The following is a 24272-nucleotide window of genomic DNA, read 5'->3' on the forward strand; positions in this document are numbered from 1 at the left end:
ATAAATGCAGTGGGAACGTTTACATGTGTTTTTAAAAATGTCTGTGCAGGCCCAACCTTTAGCTACGTACACACGTCCAACGGTTCTCGCCCGATAATGGGCTCAGGGATGATATTGGGCAAGAATCTGGTCTGTGTAGTCGTTTATCATCCGAACTACCGTCCACGGACGACTAACGATCCTAATGCAAGGGAAGGGAAAGAGCGCGCAGCAGGGTGCCGCTCCCTCGCTCTCCCCCTCTTCTCTCCATATAGCAGAACGGTGCTGTATGTACAGCACTCGTTCATGCATCGTCCAGTCCTTAGTTGTTGGAAAGGATCATGAAAGATCCCTTTCAACGACAATTATTGCACGTGTGTATGCGGCATTAGTGAATGCTGTGATAGTTTACTTTTCAAACAATACCCAATCACATGCAAAGAAAGAAACTAGGATTTTGCTTTGTACAGAATTGAATGATGAGTCAACTGAGCTTCATTCTATTTATAAAGTGAAACATCCCTTGCAAGGTTTAATTCACTTTGTAGATTCAACTGCCTATATTCCATCCTAAATCAACTCCAATCAGTAAAAATTAGTAGAATAATTCCTAAAGGCGTCACGTGTTATCTTTTGAAGAGTTTACCCTAATAATTCCAAAGGAAGATTATAGCACCATGGTATTATAGTAAGAATTTACAAGTATAACATTTTCTGGCATGTTATCCTCTGATATCAACTAGAGTTCACCAAAATTTGTTCCACTACAATTAATCCTTTTTTCAGCCTGTAAATTTTTAAAAAGAGTTATTTTGAAAGGCAATATAAAGAAAAGTAGCAGTGAAAATGTGATTATGGGTATTTTGTATTTTTATTTTTTGTGTAATAATTAATAATTTTAACTAAATGTGTTCTTTGTTTGCCTAAGGGTGTCTTGAAGCTCTCTCATCTCAGAAAGCTTAGAATGGGGACTAAGAAGAATTGCAAACTTCCAGCCTATTGTGTCATGCAGTCAGTAGATGGCAGCATAGACACACAATCATGGTCTGGGTATAAAAACAACACTAAGCAGGCATTAAATATATTTTGCCCATAGCAATCTTTCATTGCATTGCTACTACATTCTCCTTTTCATTGATGTCATCTTTACATTTTTTTTTTTACTGTAAAATGTGTTGGATGTCAAAGCTTAAAACGATAAGGTGGCTTTATGTAAATCCAATAAATTAACTGGATTGAAATATTTAAATCTGAAAGTATATTACAGCAATTAAGGAAATAATCTACCGACAATTACTTGGTTTCACCATATGTGAGAATTAATTAGTATGATGTATAAACTTAGTTTGCTTTTTTTAGGTATACCTTTATATATTTTTTGTAATTTTTTTCTGGTACTTTGACTACATATAAATTTGTATACATATGTATTTTCTCTGTGGGGCCATGAGATAGGCAGAAGACCTGCAACGTATTATTAGCTTATAGGGGGGGCACGTTTTTGTGGCCTTTTTGTCTTAAGTGGTAAAGGACTCTGCTCCAACACTGGTTGGGTAAATCTTTCATTGGGGACATTTGTTCCCATAAACAGCTGTCTAAGAGGGGATTTTCCCACAGGACTAATAATCACCCCAATAGACTTTAGGATGTTAGGAAACATACACCAAAAATAGTGTGCATGTAAAATAACACCAATCTAGTACTGCATCAGTAACCCTGATCTTCTGCAATCTTCATTGTAATGGACATGACTATAAGTCACACAGGACAAGTCTTCTTGATCATGCTGACTGCTAGTAACACTTACCCCTACCCCTTCCCTCATCTGTAAGCAGAATTATTTCCCTCAGATCTTCTAGTCATCCTGGCCAGCTCTCTCATAAAAATAAAGAGAAACTAAGCTTGTTTTTTAAAAAAAAATTGTGATCAAGCAGGCGATGTCCTCTCTGCAATAAAATTTGATCAGGCAGGTCAAGTTATTTTTTAATTATCGGCTAAATCAGCGGTCACCAACCAGTGGTCTAAGAGAAAATGTTGGTGGTCCACAGCTCTGGCAGGTGCGCCCCCCAACAGGGTCAGGAGAGCACCGCCCAGAGCTACAGAACATGTCTCTCATATCGATTGCAGGCTCTGGGCGTTGGGCAGGTTGTGTCTCTGGGCCCAACCCACCCACTCTCCCATTGCAGGCCAAGACCTGTGATGGGAGGATGGGCGGGTTCTGGCATCATGACGTCACTCTGAGGGAAGTGCCTTTCTCTTTAAGTGACACCCAGCTCCCCCCGCTTGTGCGGGCCGGAGTCCGTGAAAGTAGTGGTCCGTAAGATCCAAAAGATTGGCGATCACTGCTCTAAATAAAGGACGCGCTTGATTGCAATTTTTTAAATACATTGACCTTTTTTTCGTTCTGTCGCAGACGCAGCTATCTTCTTCCTTCTTCTTTACTGATCTGCTGCCATCTTGGTTGGCTGGGCTGGAATGACCTAACTCCCGTGCAGGCGAGTGGGAGCTTGTTTAGATGCCACTTCAGCAATGTGTTACCACGGACATCTAATAGGTACAAGCTGGATATGAATGTGTGTATAAATACATTTTTAAAAAATGCCATTGTTCTCTTACCATGGAATTTTGAACAATTTGCTTGTGTTTGAGAAGCAGTTCCTCGTTCTCTGTCAAAGATGCCCCTAGCTGGAGGTTTGTCAAATATGAATCTATATGTTTTCTTAACCAGCATGTAACCTACAGAAAAAATAAAATGTCATTGGTTTACTTATATATAGCTCTTCAAAATAATATACAGTTATTGAACATACATAAAACATACAAAAATTAGCATAAAATAAAATCATCCAAAGGTACAAAGGTTGCTCTTTGCTTAAGCAAACACAGGAGCTGCTTTGGCTCTGTACTGAATGGTGATCTGGTGGGACAAAAGGTGCCTGGGGATACAAAATGAATGATTATGGAACATTGCTATCAACACCAACAGCTCCAAGCTTGTAGCTAGTTTTAAAGCATTTCGGCTATATTCATTATTTTGTTCAGTAATATGACTAACAAGTACAGATTTATTTTATCTGCTGGACAGACTTCAAAACAACCTTCTCTCTGGAGAGAGCAATATTATGGGAACTCCAATATTGTTTGTAGGTCCCACTTTAAAGGGGAAGCAATGGGGCTTTTTTCTTTACCATGCTTTACTCTCTGTTTTTAAAGTAGAAAATAAGACAAAGAGCTAAATACACAGATAAGATCATATTTATTGTTTTATGTGCCACAGGATTTGTCATTTTTTTCCAGGCTTGACAATTGTCAGCATAATTACTCTTATTACCTCCTTTTTGTGTTTGTTTTTGGACAGCACAGTGATGCTAAATTATTGTCCATTGACTAGACTGTAACACAGATAATTTGATTGCTGAAATTAGAAGTATAAGAATAAGTTATGACTTGTTTGGTTGTTCAAGGTAGTAAATGTAAATTTGTTTGCCAAGGGTTTCACTTTAACATCTTGGTTATAAAATACCTGCTCCTAACAATGCTGCCTGATCTCATATGTACACACTTGGGTAAATGGCAGAGCAGTCCCTCCCACCACTCCATGTCATCCAAGTTAAGATGGGTGCTGTAAATGATTTGAATTCAAGACAGAGAGTCTGAAGGTAAACAGTTTCTGAAATATCAATTTAAAAAGGCTTATACTTCTATGCAGAGTGGTCCTAACTTCCAATTAAGAAGGGGATGACTAGAATAATTGATGACACGTGTGATTTCAGTACAGCACAGGAATCATTGTTTTAAAAAATTAGGAAATGTGCATGTGTTTCAGACCCGTGCTGCATATGTTTTTTTTTCTATTGTGCACATACACAGACACTTAAATATATTTCTATTAACATCGTTTATTGATGTTCACGCTTCTAGATGCTACAGCTCCTAAACCGATTGTCTCAAAAAATGAAAATCTATATTCAAAAAGCAAAAACTCCTATTTATGAAAAGTGACCTCATGCATCTAAAGGCAAAATGTCTATGGCAGCCATTATAAAAGCTGGATTGTTGTTTAACCACATGTCTGACCACAAAAAAAAATAACTTTGACATGCAAGTAGTAATGCAAGTCTCGCTTTTTTAAATGAATGAAAAGAGGCAATTTTATTTTCTTTGACGAACCAATAGATAAAAGTCCCCAAAACCTCAGCTAAGGAAGACAGAACAATTGGAAAACAATCACTATAATGTCTGAAAAAAAATCACTGTTGCTGAACTAGGTAAACCACTTAAAGATCAACGTCCATTTTAAAATAGAGCACCGCTTTAAATTGGTGCCCAGTTTCACTGGTGTGGTAAATCTCAACAGTTGTAATGCTGGATACACCAGCAGGTGTTCTTGTCTACATTGCAAAGCACACAAACAGAATCAGTTCCTTGGCTTCTGATCCAGATTCATAGCTCTCTAAATTATAACAGTCGAATGCTAAGGGAGAAATCACATGATGTATTTTTAGAGGTGCATGAATGTATTTTTTTTTTCCTAAGCTATAAAATAAAAGTAGCCTTGTCCTATAAACCCTCCTATGGAACCAACCCATTGGGCACTTTGTGATTGAGCTATTGTGCTATGTCTATTCACTTGCCTAAGCTCTGTTCATTTTTTATGCTACACTAATGATTTATGCATTCTTTTTTACCTGTGTAGCAACAATTTAACATCAAAGGAGAAAAATCTTTCCTAAATTAAAAGGTGATCTTTGACTTTGCACTCTGGTTAGTTGCATTTATTTGTTATCTTTATACTCTGGAGAATTTCTGTTTTTTCTCAAATTACAAAAAAAGGCATGTTAGAAAAAAATAACTAGAAACTTTGTTTTCTCTATTCATGGTTTCTTCTTAGTTACACTTACAAAATAAAGTTAAAGTATTCAGATCATCTATCAAATTAAAGCCCAAGGTGTGCAGGGTAAAGATGCATAATATATAGTTACGCAGATAACACAGTGAGTTTTCTAGTATGAAAGTTTTACAACCCAATTTCTTCCTTCTTCAGCCATTGGGTGGCCACTGATGATGTAACTGCTGCAAATATATGCTGAAGTAACATCATCCTATTACCTGGATACATCTTTATAAGCTCCCCACAGATGCCTGTAGTGGACAAAGCAATTTGCATGTGCTTATATGCACACAAAAATTACAAGGATAAACAGAAGAGAGTTTGATATCTGCCCAGCGTACTATTAAAGTTGTGACTCCTAACCAAAAAAGTAGTAGTGCACAGTGTAGAATGAGAAAAATAATTAACATTGAGGGAATTTTTAGGGAATATCTGATTTCAAATGGTGTCAAATGAGATAAAGCGTGGTAATATACTTTGTATTATGCATTAACCTACATGTATGAAAATACCTAATGTTCTATGTATTGTGAATAACGATTTTAATATACAGGCATCACAGTGAATGCTGTAATGCCTGGGCAGGCAGGTAAAAAAAAATTGGATTAAAATAAAGTGATTGCAAGGGGGCTGCCTGGGAACCACAGATGTCATACAGTAGTATTGTAGGATGATAACCTCATGCAAGTCAGGTCTTATAATTGTAACTGCCTGCAGAGGAGGGAGATGGCACACTTGGAAGGTTGAGGTGGGCATGCATGGGCTTCTGTTTATGTCATGACCACTAGGGATGAGGGAGCGAAATTTTAAAATTCGTTCTCGCGGCGAAGCGGGCCGTTCTAGCTTACCTAACATGTAAACGAGAACAGCCTGTGTAAATTTGGCCGTCGAGATCAAACTTTTTGGGACCTGCGAGAGCAATCAGGGGAGCGGAGCCCTGATTGCTCCTAACAGCTCTGATTGCTTTTGCAGCTCTGTAGTATGTGTTCTTGGATAAAGATTCGCCAAAATTCCGCGTTCGAGGAAATTTTCGTGAGAATGTCAGAGGCATTCTCGCTCATCCCTAATGACCACTTACCAGATCAGAGAACAGGTGCAGCATAGGAGAATAGTATATAAAGTTTGGAGATTTTGGGACTGAATGTCACAGGACTAAATTAGGCACTGATGATGTTTATCCATAATTGTCATTAGTTCCCCAATATATTAGCAGGATATATGGTGTGGCTATGAGGGAAGGAAAGATTTGGAGTGGTACATACTGTATCCTACACACAAGAGTGGTACAAATTCTTTTCCTAATGGTTTTCACCAGTTGAGGATGATATTGATAAAAAGTGTCTCATTGCTCCTTTGTGATGTTTGTTCCACCTTTTATGGATAGTGAGAATTACATGTCATCCTAATACTTGTAGATATAAATGATTTTAATAACACTCTGCAAGTGTTATTAAACAAATATAATTCACATCACATAACATAATGCAAATATAATTCACATCTCCCCTGTATGGGTATTTTGAAGCAGTAGGTGTTTGGTAATATATTTATATTAATTGGCTCCCTGAATAATAAGTACAAAACAATTCAATATGAATACATTAATAACTATATGAATAATACAAATAAGTGGCAGTGACATAACTATGTTTGCCTCCACACAGGTTTCCTTTAAATCCATAGTATTATATACTATCATACAAGAACAACATTAGCATGAAAGGCATGCCTTACCCCTCATGTGCTGTTGGTGCTGTTGTAGACATTCTGAAATACTATCAGCAGTTTCTTGTATGGTTTGAAGAAAGGTCTCTGCATTATCAATTGCATCAGTAAACTAAAAAGGCAGAAGAAAAGGGCAAAAACTTAAAACTGATAAGTATAAACATATAACCGATAAAGTACTACTACAAAAAAAATCCTTCATACATTCAATGATAAAAAAAAAACCTTACAGTCATAAATATGTAGCAATACATACTGTTTACTGTGCAGGCTTGCTTAGTAATAAAAAAAAGGGGATGCACATAACCTTTAAGATCAGAATGTATATTTCTTTAATCTGACTGGAATACAGATATTGGACTGACTGACTTATGTTTTTTAAGCAGTACCTACAAATGGTTAACATTGGAATTATTGGGCCATGTCTGATCTTTGTGGTGGTTGAGAGTAGTAAATTCTGTGGTTTTTAACTGCTAGTCTGAATTTAGCTGGAAAGTATAAACTCCAGCATCCTCCAATCCGTATGTTATCACAACATTGCTAGGTCATTAGAGTTGGGGTTTGTGTGCAGAAGCTGTTGGAGAACACATGTGAGATTTTCCAAATAACATGGTTACGTTATCCATGGCTCTTCAAAAAAATTGAAACCTAGGGCCAAGTATATTTTCTTTTTTCCTGGTATTTTTCAGGCAATGTGTATTTGGGAGGTGTGTGTGTGGGCGTTTTCATTTGAGGTCTGATTTATTGGTCCAGGATAGAAATAACCTGTGATATCAACTCATACTACCTTCATATTGGCCACAGAGTACCTTGGGGATAAAAATGTTTTTTAATTTTTTAATTTTAGGTTTATATTGTTTGGAGTGGTGAGGGGTTACAGCCTGCTAACTGCACTCTCAAATTGTCCTGATCCCTAGTGTCAATGGGGAGTAAAGTGAAGCTAATTACAAAGCTTTGAGTTGCCACCAGAACAGGAACTGAGATATCCTTCAGTGGGGACACTTGATTTGGTAACAATTGTGCAAAATGTCTCCTAAGTTGGGAAAATATCCCTTCTACAGGACTTTTTTTTTAATAATACAACTTTTGGGTGGAATACCCATTTAAATGTTTTTCATGAAAAGCTCTATGTAAGGCAAACACAGCTTGGCTTTGTGTTGATAAGAAGTATATAATGTTAGGAGTGGTTAAGAGCACCATGCATGGTAGTCAAGTGATCTCAGTTGTAGTCTGTTCATGTAACATGCTGGAAGAAAAATAAGAACCTGTCCTGCAATATTGAAGAATTCAGAAGTCACATGTAGCAAGTCTCTTCTTTTATCTAGCACACTGATCAGGGAATTCCAGGCTTCTTTTAGAGTTACTGCCATGGCATCATATACTTGGCTTTGGTCTTTATGCTCCTCAGCTGTCTCATCAGCTTGACATAATAGATCCCATACTTGGTCTTCCAAAGACTGTTGAGACAGAGATACAACATACATAACATTAGAGAATTTAAAAAACAACATCAAATACAATGAGATAAAGAAAGCTGTATAACAGCAAAAGCTTTATTTTCCTAAATACTGTATATATGTATAATCAAAGACATGGTTAGAATATGTTTCAGAGTAGAGAAGGGTTTTTAATCCTTTCTATTTTTTCTGTCTCTAATCTCTACACCTGAATGGGTTAATTTAAAAAAAATATTTAATTGCACCAGGAACAGGATGTAGGGGGAAGTCTTAAATGGGGGGCACCTGATTACAATTGTTTAAAGGAGGATTTCCTTAAATCTTTAACTTAACTTTGTAGTGATTCCACTTTATACCTGCTGGGTCTATGATAGCAGGAAGTAAAAGCAAATATCCCCAACAGGTTATGGATGTCAGAAAAGATGGGTTTTTACTCTTCCTAATGTTATGAAAATTAAAAACCACTTGCAATTAGGATATATTTTAATTGGGCCAAATGTCACTTAGTGTAAGCTATTAGTTGATTGTGGGCTTTTTCGATTTAGTGTCATAAACCATTACATATATTAATAATGATAGTGTTTATAGAAGCATCATCATACAAACATAATGCACACTTTTTAAAATTCCAATTTACAAAGCTGACCTCACACAGAGCCTTGCAAAAAATAAATAAATAAATAAATAAAAAGCCTGAACCATTTTTATTGTTTTTTTTTATAAATATGGTAATAAAGCATTTTTTAGCGAGCAATTCTAAGGCTGCATTTGCACAGAACATCTGCAGTACATCTAGGTGTCAGCAGCTCTGCCCTTTAACTTTTATTATTGCAAGTGGCAAGAACTGTCATGCATTCAGTGGATAATGGTTTGCCACTCAGGATAGCAAGGGTTAAGGTGGTGGAACTGCTGCTAGTTAGTTGTTTTGCAGATGCTCAATATGAATGGAGCCTTAAAGTGTCAATCCTCCTAAAAAGTGGCAATCTTTTTAACTGATGTTTGGGTTTAAATAACACCACTAATTATAAATTGACTCCTAAATAAATAAACTCCTATGAATTTGTTTAGTAGCTAGTGTGTTAAAAAAACAGTTAAAAGAGTTAAATTAAGGGTATAGATTAAAAAATTAAAATAATTTTCCCAGGTTAACCTAGGTGGAATCAGTATGTTAATTTTAACAATCTAAACTCAGAAAAACAAAACCTTCAGTACAGTACACTTAATTATTCTAATTAATTCCCAAATAAACAGAGCTTCAAAGTAAATTTCACAGCCAGTAATATATTGCTGTGCCAACCCTTCCCTGCTCTTCATAGTTCAAATATAAACACCACACTGCTGCAATGTAATCATTGTGGCCTTTACCATGACAAGTAACAGAGCTTGCTGGTGATAAATTAAGAATGTGTTTGTAACACAGATAACAGCATCCATGCAATAACAATGTGATCAGGTTAAAAATACACCAAAGACACAATCTGACCGGTGAAAATCTGCAGCCTTTTGGCTGGTATAGTGATAATATTATATAAAATTTGATTTACATTTTTGGGACGCATTTGGAGAAAACTAAAATTGACATTTCAAGCCAATTTTTGTATATTAGTTGAGTAGTGAAGGGTTATTGTACCTCTACCCTTTTTCTATCCCTGCTATAAAGTATTTAACTGAAATCTGGGCTAGTTACTGCTGCTTGAATCTGCCTTCTTGTAGAGCCTGATTTACTAAAGCTATCTAAGGCTGCAGAGGATACACTTTTATTAGAGAAGCTGGGTGATCCAGCAAACCTGAAATCAATCTGGTCGAGGATTCAAAAAATTTGCCAGCAAATATCTTTGAAGTAATCTATTCCGGGTTTCTCCAGCCATGAGCTTTAATAAATCAGGACCATAGTGAGAGGAATTGCTAGGTCCTAACTTTTTATTTAAAACAAAGAAAAAAAAATGCAATGACTATACTATTAGATCAGAATAATTGTGTAAACTGTAGTTAAGTTAAAATGTATCACTCGCAATTACCAAGTATAAAATACCCATGATACCTGTGGAAAGAGAGAACATTTGAGATGACTGAAAAGTAGATATATTAATTATTATATTAATCATATACAAATCCCCAAGTATAAGGAACAAACTGTACTGAAAGCAAAGCAGGATATGTACCCCTACTTTCTGCATTTTTCATTCGTTCAGTGCTAGGTTATTTTAGAAGGCCAGTTTTAAATCTATTGTATTGATACAGTCACCTTATACATTTATTTTACACTGAACGGTGATGCTGTTTGGCAAGTTTAGTTTCATATATTTTTCAATAGAATTAATCAGAAGCTGTGACACCACTTTGCATGAAAACATTTTTCATGAAATCAACTCTATCACCATTTTAAAGAATAGTATATGAAAACCCCCTAAAAAGATGACTCATTATACCTACCTGTCCTGTCTCCAACTCTTCTACCCCCCTATTTACAAAGCAAATTTATTAGCAGAATCTTAACACCTTAATTCTTAACAAACAACACACCTATGCATGCGTCAAATGCCTGGCTGGCTTGTTCTACATTGTGGTTCCAACTGCTGGTCCTTTACCACTACTGTATCCTAAAGAATCTGGTGGATGGAGCTACCACCCATGGTGGGGGATGCAGACCTCCAATATACCCAGAAGTGTACAGGATGTTAAGATTCTGCAGGTGGCTTTGCTCTGCGAGAGGGTGAAGATTAGACAAACAGGTGCCAGGACAGGTATATAAGGTAAGTTTTCTTTCACAAGGACATTTATTTTTTATTACATTCCTAGATGCCCTGTGATGCCAGCACACTGCAGTGCTTTTCTGATGATGGCTTTATCCTCCTACCTCCTAAAAAGACCAGTGACATCTTTATTTAGGCATTTTTGCCTAATGTATAGTCTAGGCTATACATTTTGACAAGTTGTCAATATATTTATGTAATTATGTAAATTTCTACCTTTTGGATACAGGACAGTTGTAAAAAGCAAGAAGGCAAACCTTTCATTATCCTTCCAGAATTGTAAAAAAAAAATACATTTTGAACATCTAATTTTGTAAGTCATTTGTACTATGTTCTTGCTTCTCCTCTGCATTTTTTCTACAAAGATGAGAGAATTATTTTCAAGAATTCCTTACTTTTCCTTTTTTCTCACATTCTCAATTTGAAGTGTCAGGTGAGATGAATGAACTACAAATAATTTTATAATCACATTATCATCTTTCTTTCATGTAGATCTCCAAACACATCCAACTTCAAGACGCTTTATTTCATGTTATAAGGAGCAAAAAAAAACTTTGAAATACTTAGCTATCTGCTGTCTGAGGAAATGTTAGGCATCTAGCAGATGGGCTTGGATGGTGTTTGATTAAAATTAATTTAAAGAACATTGTTAGGTAAAGTAATGTAATGTAATCTGCCATGACTTTATCTGCCTCATTAAAGAAATGCAAGAGAAAAAGGCTGATCAATTGCCTAAAACTGTGTATTTCTGTTTTGATAGTTGTCCTAGTTTTAACTTTATATAAAAATAAATTACATCATAAAGAGAGTTTGTATTATGTAAATGAGAAGTCTATGAAAGAACACCTTGTCATTTTTGTCACCATTCTCTGACTTCTGGGCCAGATGGAATACATTTGTCCAGAATTTACTTTTTTGCATTGTAGCAATCCAACAGGACAAACCAACATATTTCAGGTCCCCTTTATCAGGGCAAAGTGAAAGTAATAGAAAAGGTGGAGGATACTGAACTCAACTCAAATTCCCTAAGAGATGTTGAGGTGGAATTATATTTTAAGCTGGCATTTAAAAGACAAGCTGTAATCAGCTGAAGCTGTTCACCAGATACCAGACCGGAATGAAGACAACTAACTAAAGACCTACATCACCAGGCCAGAATGAAGACAGCTAAGACCCCCATCATCACCAGACCAGGATGAAGACAGCTAAGGCCACCATCACCAGAACAGAATGAAGACAGCCAGGGCCACCATCGCCAGACCAGGATGAAGACAGCTAAGGCCACCATCACCAGACTAGAACGAAGAGAGCTAGGACCACCATCACAAAACCAGAATGAAGGCATCTGAGACTATTATCACAAAACCAAAATGAAGGGAGCAAAGACCACCATCACCATTTTTAAAATGACAGTTAAGTGTTCAGAAATGTTAAGGGAGAGCATGATAGGGCTGGAGGTCACCAACCTGGAAAAAAAATAAATAGAATTGTTACAGTAGGCCTTCAAACTACATAGTTGTTACAAAATCCAAAGAAATTTGTACAATTAGATATTTTGTGATGCCAACTTTAACCCAAACACTGATGTATAAGTGTAATTATCATTCTGATATCTTAAGCTGCGTACACACTTGCAATTTTTGTCGTTGGAAAGGATCTTTCACGATCCTTTCCAAGGACAAGGGACTACCCGATGCATGAACGGTGCTGTACATACAGCACCGTTCATGCTCTATGGAGAGGGGAGGGGAAGAGCGACGGAGCGGCACCCTGCTGCGCGCTCTCCCCTTCACTTTCATTAGGATCGGTCATCGTCCATAGTCCGTGTATCCGGCAGGTCGGTCGTTCAGACGATGGACGACACCGACTGTACACACGGCATATTTTTATCGCCCGATAATCGGCATCGGCCAAATATCGGGCGATAAAAATATGCCGTGTGTACGTAGTTTAAGATTAATTATCCAACGTTAACAGTTTTACAGGTTCTACAAGAATTACAGCACTTGGTAACATGGTAACTGCCTGTGTAAGTGGTTACAAAGTCTTGCAAAGTGGTGCAAATTTTTATCAAAATATCTGAAAATGTGCTTCCAATTCAATGCTATGGAGGTGGTTGGTCTGAAACACTACCTTGGTCGCTGCAGGTAGCATCTGAAAACAAATTAGAAACACTACTGCAAGCAGTTGCCTGTAATAAAAAGGAAAAAAACCAAATCTGTTCCTTGGAAAGATTACTATTATTTAAGGATGGAAATACAGGTAACGACAGTAGTACCGCTTGAAAAAAAAAACTGCTAGTCTAAATTTAGCCTACAAAAGACTACACAATTGCTTCCAAAGATTATGTTTTTGCTTTGAGATACTTCCAGTTTTAGAAGCTGTCACTGATAAATAGCTACACAGGTTCCAGACCTGTACTTTCTTTATACCAATGAATTTATCACTCTGTTGAAAAGACCAGAAGGGGAACGGACATTATAAATCATACAGGAAGATAGCACTGTGAAAACATCATTCTTTATATCCACAAAAGAATATGATGTATGTTAAAAAAAAACTAAACCTACTTCTACACAGAAAATATATACTTTAAATTGTTACTCTAAGCATAGCCACAGTAAAAGTCTCACAAAGAAGCGCCACTGTAATGCTGTATAAAAAGCAGAGATCAGTCTGGAAATTATATTGAAGTTGGCACACATCAAATGCTAAATGTAAAGTAAAGTTTTACTGAATAAAAAAGCAGACTGGCAGGTTCCAAAAACATACACTTCATCCTGCTGGCATTTTACAACGATAAATTACGTTTTTGAAAGCTGAAATGCTGTGGTTTTAACGATTTGAGGATCTTTAATAAAAGTCTGCTTTGATCAACGGACATGCATTTGCCAGCTTTGATGTAATTTGCAGCATGATCCTTGCTCTTTTTACAGTTACACAGTAATAAACCTCTGGATATCAAAGGGACACAGACCAGTTATGATTTCTGCTATTTGCTGTTACAGACACAAATTAATGTAGAAATGCTTGATATCTACTGCTGGTTCTTTCATGAGTGTCTGGCTATCATGCCTCAGTTGGAGCCATGCTAAAGAAGAAATATAAAGGGACTACTACCTTGCATAGTTATCATTAACTGGCTGCCTATTTTTCCTCATTTCATACCCATTGGAGAGAAGAAACCAATGATACAATAATTTGGAGAAATAGTAGTAGCAATTCAACACATTTGATAAAAGAATTTCTAAGCTCTGTTTTTGTAATATTGAATTGAGCTAGCATTACAATGATTTGAATATTATTGATGTTGCCAGTGTATAAAGTGGGAACAAGGCCATTGTCCAAATTTCTCTTATTAAGGGGAAACTATAAAATAATATTGTACATTAGTGTTCATTTCCTGTTTTGCTAAAAAAAAAATTTGAACTAGACTCTGGAATGGGGGGGGGGGGGTGGAATTATCATTCATGGTTTAGAAGTGTTCCTTTGCCATCCTTTTAAATTAAAAAACATGGCATGTGCTTTAGGCTTTTAGAAACAGACTGAAACCCAGCTTCATTCATTGTTGTGACCTTTGAGAAGGAGTGCATGGAGTTGGAGGGGTCAGAGCTGACTTTTGAAGTGGCACTACAAATTGCATGCTTTTTTGTCTAAGGGTAGAGCAATAGGCAGATATATGTACCCTATATCTTTCTCTAGCATGCATCCCAAGCACTATATGACAGGTCCCCCAAAGCTTTTAGTTTTAGCTTTTCCCTGTAGATTTTCTGATTTAATGACATACACACTTGTCTCAGCTGTCCTGTATTTGTTTATGAAGACCACAAGCATCCTTCCACATTCAGGGTCATTGTAAAGCGAGAGAAAATGCTGCCTGCAAGGAAGCTGTTTTTTTCTGTACTTCTACACAAAATAATCATGTATTTATTTGATGTGCAGGAAGATGGAGGGTACACCACTGCAAGGGTTTTTTCTGTTAATCTTGAATTATAAGCTGTTTGAAACAGATTATAGCAGTTATACTAACTTTAAAGAGTGTCCATAGTTTGGGCCAGGTGCACTTCAAATCTAATTAAGCTATCATTTATGTCACTCGAGTGGAGGGACTCAATGAAACGGTCATATGAATATCATATATTCCTAATAAATAACCCCCCCCCCCCAAAGAAATGCAACTTCTATTTTCACACTGAAAGTTAGTCTAACATATTTAAAAATTCTACATGCTATACCTACACTAGTTCATAAACAATGGTATGTGCTCTGATGGCATTAACATTGCATTAACTGTTAGCAAATAAATATTGCATTAAATCGCCATCCATAGGCATTTTAGTTATTTACTATATACAGTGGTACCTCTGTATAAGTCCACTTTGGAATAAGTCCAAATTAGTATAAGTCCTGTTTGGACAGAAAAAAATTTGCTTGGTATACAACCTTTGTGCTAGAACCTGTATGGGTCAAAATTAGTCACAACACCGCGCACTACCCTTATTTACCTCTCTTGAGACAGTATACCAGTTGCCACCATTCAGTGAACAACCGGCGCTATAGCTCTCTGTGAATTACATAAAATTTCCTCCTCCCTTCTCAGCACCATCCCAGGGGGCACTTGACTAAAGTGAGGTTAAATTTTCATTTATTTCATCTAATTACTTTAGTTTTTATGTATTTTAGTATTAGGCAGTGTTTAAATTATTTTTTACAGCCCCATCAATGTATAATATGTCAATAACAATAGGATTTTTTTTCAATGGAACGGATTAATCATTTCACTTTTATTTCCTAATGGGAAAATTTGTTTAGTATAAGTCCTGTTTGGTATAAGTCCAAGGATCTGGAACGAATTAAGGGCTTATACCAAGGTACCACTATACTTGAAATGAGGTGGCCCATACCAGATACTACCAGGTGATACCGGGTATTTTATGATCCTTAACAATTATAAATGAATACAGACTTAAAAAAAAAAACTTGAGACATCTATTTCAGCTAACACACCCAATCCTTGCAAATGTTTTCAACATACTGAACATGCTAGCAACTTCATAACCACACATTTGATACTATCAAAACGTATATAGTCACCTTAAACTGGGGGATTTGTCTCATATGGTTTAACAGCTGACAAGACAATGGACAAATTGTATGCATCATACCTCTGCGGAGTTCAGGCTTAAATAATAATCTTGGATCACAACTGTTATTGTTTGCTGTTTTTTTTTATAAATTATTAATTTTTTTTTACTGCCTAATTTTTACTAGGCAAATAAAACTATAGTGTTATTGTTAACCATGGTTTAGTGCCAATCTTACAATCTAGCACTTTGCTTGAAGACAGACATGGTCTGGCATGACTTGTAATTAATCTTCAGAATGTCAGTAAAGCCCTTGAATTCCAAATTCAAGATAAAAATAACTACGCTATTTTAAACCAAATATTTTGTCAAGTCAGAGTTCATGATAAAAAAGAACACAGGGGTAAGAGACATGCAAGACAGTGTCTACTTTATTACTCATATTTTCAGCACTTAGCGTGCATGTCAAGATGCAGCCCTCCAGAAACAAACTAATCAGTGGTGAATATGTTTGAAATATCAGCCATGTCTTCAAGATACTTCTTCTGATGGATTAAAGGGTAGCTGAAATCAAGAGTAAACTCTATGGCAAATGGTCAACCTTGATGAAACATGATTTCAGTTTTATTAAAGTACATTTATTCATTCAGGTTCGGAACTAGGTATGTAAAAGATTTTAGGAAACTTTACTTCCTATCCTTACCTGCGTCTGTTCTGCAGGTCTGTAAGTTTATTACAGTTCACATATTAAAATGCTTTTCTGGAATCCTTTCCAAAAACAAAATTTAGCATTTTTTTATAACCAAATGGTCATTACTAGTGTTATACCAAGAAACATTTTTGCAAAGCACATTAGAGCCTTCTTGAAAGTGAAAGTATACAGATGCTTCGTGTCCAAAGTCAAATTCTAAAAACAGGGAATATTTCTTTATTTAGGACATTCGATAGAGCCATGCAAAGCTTTAGGGTGGAGGATTTTTAGATAACGTTTGGCTAACCTTGTTATAACTTGTCTTGTTACACATTCTCTTCCAGCTCAAATCCCCAGTCTTTAGAAGTTATTGAGGTTGACCACTTAGCAGGGGAAGTTTACAGCTGGATCTATGCCACTCCAAAAAGTTGTTAGAATTGTGGGCAAGTAAGTATAGGACCATAAGGAAAAGGGGCAGTCATTTAAAGGACAGTTATACATTTCTGCCAGGATGGATTTCTGAACGACATCATACGACCTCTGTACATGTCGGATTCCCATCCAAGACGAGCCCAACAGCTTGTATTGCCCGAGACGTGTGTGTATATAGCCTTATTCATAGTAGCCATCATCATTTTTTTATTTATAAAACAATATGTGTAATGCCCAATACAGCTTCATATATAAACTTGGAAAACTTGATATATATACATTTTATTTACCTGCATTTGAAAAGCTAAATTAGATTTAAAAGTGATCTACTTTTATTGTGCACTAAACTTCTACACTACAGAACACAATACACAAAATGAATTACGAAACACAGTCTAATCCTTGAATGCAATAATATAGCACATAGGAATTTTTTTTTTCACAGTTATTCAGCTACTCTTGGTATGATTTATGGGAATAGATTATTTATCCTCTGACCTTGAGTTTGAAGAGAAGCACATTGTGGTCTTGGAGCAGTTTCTTGGCCTCCTCTTGACTTGCTCCAGTCTCTAGTAAGTTTGGTATGGCTTCTGCCAACTGCAACTGGATCCGCTCTCCACTCTGCAAACAACAACAAGGAGTTACTTTTTCAGAATGCATGCAGATTTGACACACTTGTAAAGTAATTTGTTTTTCATCTTCACTAAATGATCTGCCCTGTTTTTTAGTCCTTTTTTTCTTCTTTATATTCACCTGCTGATCCTACAGAAACCAGATTTCCTAAGGAAGTCTCCTTCATAACAAAGGGGGAGTTTTTTTGTAGCTTACAGAGGTAAACTGAATGTTTAGTTAAAGTTCTTCAGTCTAACCGGAAACAAATTGTTTGTAACCTGGTGCCTTGGGAACCCTTTTCCCTATTTTGTTTAGTAATATCCATCCCTCACTAAAATGTGATTATATCAAAGAAACAAGTACTTGATTTACCAGTTTACACAGGGTGATGCTGGTCATAGACATTGGAGGGCACTTGGATGTGCAAATGTAGTTCAACCACCAAACTATTTTTTTAAATTCATATATTTAAAAAATTGTGGTATGTGTGATTGGGTAAATTTATATCATGAAAAAGGCGGGCAGTTTTGGCATTGGCTTATCTCAGAAGAGAAAGCCATAATATATATTTCACAAACATACCCAGTCACTATTTCCACCTATGACTGGCCAGGATTGACTGGGGTGTCTAATGCCATCTCCTAGCTATCAATCTCATGACTGTGGGATCTGTGTAAGACAAATACCTGTATCAAAAGTCACCTATGAACTTTTGGTTTTGACATTTTTTATCAGTTGTCCATTTTTACAGTTGCAATATTCTTTTTGCAATAGGGTTGTAGGTTGTAAGGCTACGTACACACATTACACTTTTGTCGTTGGAAAGGATCTTTCACAATACTTTTAAAGGACAAAAGACTTAACAATGCATGAAGGAGTGCTGTACATACAGCACTGCTCTGCCCTATGGAGAGGGCAGGGGGGAGAACGAGCTAGCCGCACCTCGCTGTGCTCTCTCCCCTTTACTTGCATTACGGTTGTTGTGGATCCGCCAGAAAAGATCCAGGAACAGTGAGCGCTGTACACATGTCAGATTAATCATCTGACATGGGTACGTAGCTTAAGTTGGCGGGAGATGGAATGAACAGAAAAAGATTTGTTTGGAAAAGATTAGGTTGATATTACTGTAGTATAGACAATTAATTGCATTATGCAGTCTGCCCCTTCCTTTGTTTCCTTGTTTTAGTTAAACATTTGTGATATCATTTTTTGCAAAAAAACACTTTCTCCAATAACTTCATCAACCAGGTCACCATTTTTCCAGTAGGCCAGTTAGTTACCTGTTTAAACCATTATAAGTGTGGATGATGGTTGGTATGTATTCTCTCAAAAGTGGGAGAAAAAGTAAAATTCCATATGCTTATGGAAAGCATATGATTCCATATGCTTTCTCCTTATACTGTCTCCTGTTTCTACACATGTATGCATCACCATGTTCTTACAGCACTACATCTATTTGTAGTGTAACTAAACTACTGGTGGATATATGACAGGCAAATGTAATTAAATCAATCATGTTAAAGAGCTTTTCATTACTGGATTAACACTGAGCAGTAAAAGCACATACTAAAGACTAAGAACTAACAAGAAGCTGCTACTGGAACCAGTACTACATGTTTTATATAGGCAATTTATATTATTAATCCCCTGCCTAATACCTTCAAAAGTCTGTGTATACACTTGAAGAACATTGTATATATGATGGTTTTTCAGGCTGCTTTGTTCACTGTTTTTGGTAAGTGCTGTGATGGCTATCATCAATGTTATTGAAAATTTGAACGTTTATTTTATACATATTAGTGCAGGATACTGAATACACTTATGGCTAGTAGACAATATCAAGGTATAATTTGTTATAATCCATAACACAGTACATCCTCTAATAAGATCTTCTGACCAATGGCCATGATCATAATACAGTTTTGTTTAACCCTCAAGGAATGCGTTATTTATAGTTTTAGTGCTGTACACATTTACAGTGAGTTCAAATTGAAAAAGTTTTTGTGCAATTAACATAATGGGCCTAATTTTTAAATGTACTGTTTTTACATTTAAAAATTCCCATTATTCATACCGGCAGGGAGGTTAACAAATATCAAAATAAAATAAAACAACTAACAAAATAAGTGATTTTGAAGAAATCCATTTCAGGTTTGCTGGATAACCCAGCTTCACTGATAATGTTAGGAAAAGTATTTATTGAAGCACATCTGATGCGTGTAATTCCAAGGCTACAATTTTATCCGAGGCTGTCCTTTTAGTGCTTTCTTTTGTCCAATGTGGGGGGATTGGTACAGGAGCAGACTATAAAACAGGGTATTGTGGTATCCTATTGTGGTAATTCCTACAGTAAGCAATCATCGTTCATTTATTTACTGATGATAGTACACTAACATCTATTTTACTACTGATAATTATACAGTAGTTCTCTTTACACATTTTTATTGTCGTTTGTGCTGTAACACAATGTTGTTATGACAGTTGAGTGTATAAAAATCTGGAAAAGCTGATTTTTCTTCCTAGTAGTTTATCAGCAACCTTTCGAAAAATGCACAAACTCTATCAAGGGTTTGCCAAACTATTCAGTTTGAATTAATGAGGCTTTCAACATATGGATATATATAGCAAGCAAATGCTATTTTGAAATCATTCCATAGCCCCTTAAAAATAGCTTTTGTCTCCCTGGCTATGTCTTGCTGCAGCTGTTTGCAGCGTGGGTCTCATGTAGTGAAGCTAGACATTTTCCACCATTGTAAAAACTTCAGACAAGAATCATAGGCTAGACAGGAATACCACCAGACATTCTAATGCATTTAAAAGAAATTTTTCACTAATCAAAGATGAAATGCTTGCTTGTCTCTCCTCCTTGATGAGTTTTCTGCTTAAAATGTATTTTCCATTAAAGTACATTTACATGATGCAATTATACTATAAATGATGTAGATCAAGGCATTGAAAACATACTTACACATTCAAACATCACATCAGAAGACAGTGAATGTAAGATGAAGGTTATCTAAGTTACAAACATCTTTAAAAATAATGAAAGCATAGTAATAATATCAATTTATAATAATATCTGCCACCACTTGCATTGCATACAGCACATGTGTAATTGTGTTTTGTACATTTAAGATGCCCTTCAGTTTATTCTTCCATTTTGCCAGTATATGGATATATTTTACATTTTCTGGGACTGAAGAAGCTGTAAATATTTCTGAATAAACCAAAACACTGCAGCCTAAATTGTTCTTTCTTTAAGGCTTATTTCAAACTATGGTATTTTGAAATGACATAAAACATGCATAAAGGACTTACATGCATATAGTACACAGATTTCCAGGACTTTGTCAATTACTGCAAGGATTTTAACCTGCTATTCATATTTATAGGTATTATTTATATTAGTTACAGATACTAAAACACTGTGAGACATTTACTCACAGTGGCCTTTTAACAAATCAGTGATTTTGGGGGGCCAGATACACACCTGTTGGTAAAATACCATCGTGAACAAAACTTTAGACTTGATAACTATGAAAAAGAATCTCTCTCAGAAATTGATTGCTGTCTGTATTTTCATACCTTAGTGACTCTTTCCTTTCTTTTGGTTCACAGCAACAGAAAGTGAGCCATCTCCAATGAGACACAAACAGCAATAGGAATTACAAAATAGCAATAGGAATATTTTGCCTTCCTTTGTGGCTCCTATCTCCACTTATCAACATACTAACTACATTTTTACATAACACCGCTCCATACTCCAATAAAATGGTAGCCAGTGATAGTCAGTCTAGGATTGAATGAATGATGATGGACGTCAACTAGCCTGGAAAAACCACTGGCTCTATCTGACCTGCTGCCACTTTTATTGCAGATTGTAAGATGTTCAGTGTGCAGTGAAATCAGAGTTGAGACAGTAGGCCTGATTTATTAAAGCTCTCCAAGGATGGAGAGGATGACGTTCATCATCGAACCTGTGTAGTCCAAAAAAACTGAATGAATCTGGTCCAGGATTAAAAGCATTTGCTAACAAATAGCAATTGACTTTAAGAAATCTGTTCCAGGTTTGCTGGATCCCCCAGGTTAATTGAGGACAGTGTATCCTCTCCAGCCCTCAGGAGCTTTAATAAACCAGACCCAATATGTTTACAGTGTGTGGTGAAATCGGAGTTAGCATTTTTCAGGACAGAAGAGGAGCCTGTACAACTGTTTTAAGACTGAAGGAAAGGATGGAGTTCAGCTTTAAATTTGTTACCAGCAAATCTTGTATAAGAAGTTTTGATATATCAGCATAAGAATAAAGGAAAAAATATACTCTTTCATCATATAACAAAGTAAAAAATGTGTAATAGTAAAGTGCCTACAAACAGAGGTTGCAGCATATATGGCTTGCATCATACTCCTGCTCTGTTACTTCCCTGACTTGTCAGGTTGTCATCGGTGTAGAATAATTACTCTTCATCAGTAATGCTATGCTGCTGCTAAGGGATCCACTTTACCATTTTCCTGTACATACCTGTGTTAGGTAATTGAAGGGGAGAGTGCAGTGCTGACACTGCGTGGCTTATAGTTTTATAAAAGTAATGATCATATTACAGAAGACGCTGGAATTTCACTTGGTTTTTGGTGCTTTTAAAACTTGAGCCGTTCACATTCTGTGATCCTGGTGAATAAATGGGTATAGGTTTGTCTCAAAATGATGGTGGGTGGGGTTGACCTAACTGATTAGTGTTTTATTATTATTATTAGTTTTATCTGATATTTTGTTATTATTTTATTTACAAAATAAAACAGACAATACATAGTCATATGAACAAGTTTCCAGCAGTGCAAATCACAGGTATTGCTTTAAAACTTACTTTATGAAAGATATTTTGTAAACAAAAGAGCTTAAGCGGATATTTCTCTGATTGTTCCTTAGAAGGAGAAAAGGATAAAAGAAGAGAAGGTGGGTAAGGGAAAAATTGTTGATTATTGGCTACTATCTTTTTTCATGGTCACTTGGGTGTTGAGATTACTTAAAGTCCTTTAAGTATTCCTTCCTAAGAAGTTAAAGCAGGTGGTTTTTGCATAAAGGGACAGGACTGCTTGATCCTGCGGGAATATGCTAAAAAGCTAAACTGCGAATATGCAGCATCAGCTTTGGTTGCCCGGGATTGATTGCCCAGGAAGTATGTAATCCCAGCTCCCCCAATCAAGATTGCCTAAGATCAATGCTGGGCAGAAGCAGAAAGAAAGATGGTGGCGCCTAGCTAGAAAGCACAGGCAAGTAAGTTCCACTTTAAAGTGGAACTAAACCCTGGGAATACTCATCTGTCTCCAATCCATCATGGGTGCCATCATCTTCTCCCTTCTCTTCCACGTTCTGATCTTTGGCTATTCTGATTTGCCAGGCCAGGATGACTTAACCCTTGCACAGGCACACAGGTATTTAATCAGTCCAGGCACCTGCAAGAGAATCCTGGATTGCTGTGTATTTCTGGCAACCAATAGTGAGACGTGCAGCTCAGCGAAATTTGAGAGATGGGTGTCAATCAGGGAGGTGAAAATACTTATTGTAGAAAGGACATCACATGTCCTGTCCTGCAATAAGGACCTGTCTGGTGCCAAAATTTTAAAGTGGAAGAATATGTAAATGCTCTAAAGTCCATCTCTACCGAGACTATGAACATTAAATAATCTACAAGTCTAGAAATGCTGGTGCAGTGTTTTTTGTGTACTGAAACGAGGATCAGCATGATTGTTGGAATGCCTGCATGCTTAAGAGAGGTCAGTAATCGCAGCCTCCATGTTCTTTTTAGGTTTCTTTTAACAATTCATGCTTATGGCAGATATTCCCATAGCTAGAGGAGCTGCAAGAGTATTGATCAGATCCTTCAAGAATGAAGCCCAAAGCAAAGCTATCTCTGGAGCTATATAAAGCATGGGGAAAAAGTTGTCACCTTTGCACAACAGGATGTTAAGTCCTGTAATTTTTTTTAACAAGTTTTCTTCCCATACAAGTCATTGGAAATGTAAAGGCAGTTCATTGCATGAGTTATCATTGTACGCTAAATACATCTGAAAGTGCACTGCATTTATCTAAATACACAACACCTTAAAGTGTCATCATGGTGTAGTTTCTAAAGTGTAAATGTTTTTTAAAAAAATATCTGTACCTACCATAGCTCCAATCTGGACACCAAAGCCAGGGGGAGTCTCTGTTGCATTCAATAAAACACTACCAACTCAGGTCATGGATCCCACAGTGACCCTCAGGGTAGATATTTGTTCCTCAAGGTATCCATTTGGGGTAAGATGTTTACAATAGTCTCCTTGTACTCACCCAACTCCTGCAATAAGGACCTGTCTGGTGCCAAAATTTTAATGTGGAAGAACATGTAAATGCTTTAAAATCCATCTTTACCGAGACTATGAACTTTTATATATATCCTCGTTCTCGGATTTACCTGCATTATATAAACGTCTGACATGATTTGAGGCATTGTTGAGGTCGCCTACTCACCCCACTCATGTTATCTCTTCTTTACGAATTACTCAATCAGTACACAACTACGGGTACCCCTACATATCCACAATACTGGGAATCTGATTTGGGTATACCAGTGACAGCAGAAGATTGGGAGAAATGCTTAACTCACCCAC

At 36.5% G+C, this 24272-nt stretch overlaps 1 protein-coding gene across 1 annotated transcript in view; it reads right to left on the reverse strand.

Annotated features, from left to right (window-relative positions):
• The window catches only part of CCDC141 (coiled-coil domain containing 141), a 78803-nt gene that overhangs the window by 49415 nt on the left and 5116 nt on the right, over window positions 1-24272 (reverse strand). Inside the window, exons 2-6 of the mRNA XM_072419101.1 lie at window positions 17511-17633; window positions 7861-8052; window positions 6605-6707; window positions 4389-4453; window positions 2596-2715 (exon numbers count right to left, since the gene is read on the reverse strand). Coding sequence (XP_072275202.1) covers window positions 2596-2715; window positions 4389-4453; window positions 6605-6707; window positions 7861-8052; window positions 17511-17633 — 603 coding nt within the window. The remainder of the gene's footprint in view (window positions 1-2595; window positions 2716-4388; window positions 4454-6604; window positions 6708-7860; window positions 8053-17510; window positions 17634-24272) is intronic.

Source organism: Pyxicephalus adspersus, chromosome 7, assembly GCF_032062135.1.
Source record: "Pyxicephalus adspersus chromosome 7, UCB_Pads_2.0, whole genome shotgun sequence".
NCBI lineage: Eukaryota > Metazoa > Chordata > Amphibia > Anura > Pyxicephalidae > Pyxicephalus > Pyxicephalus adspersus.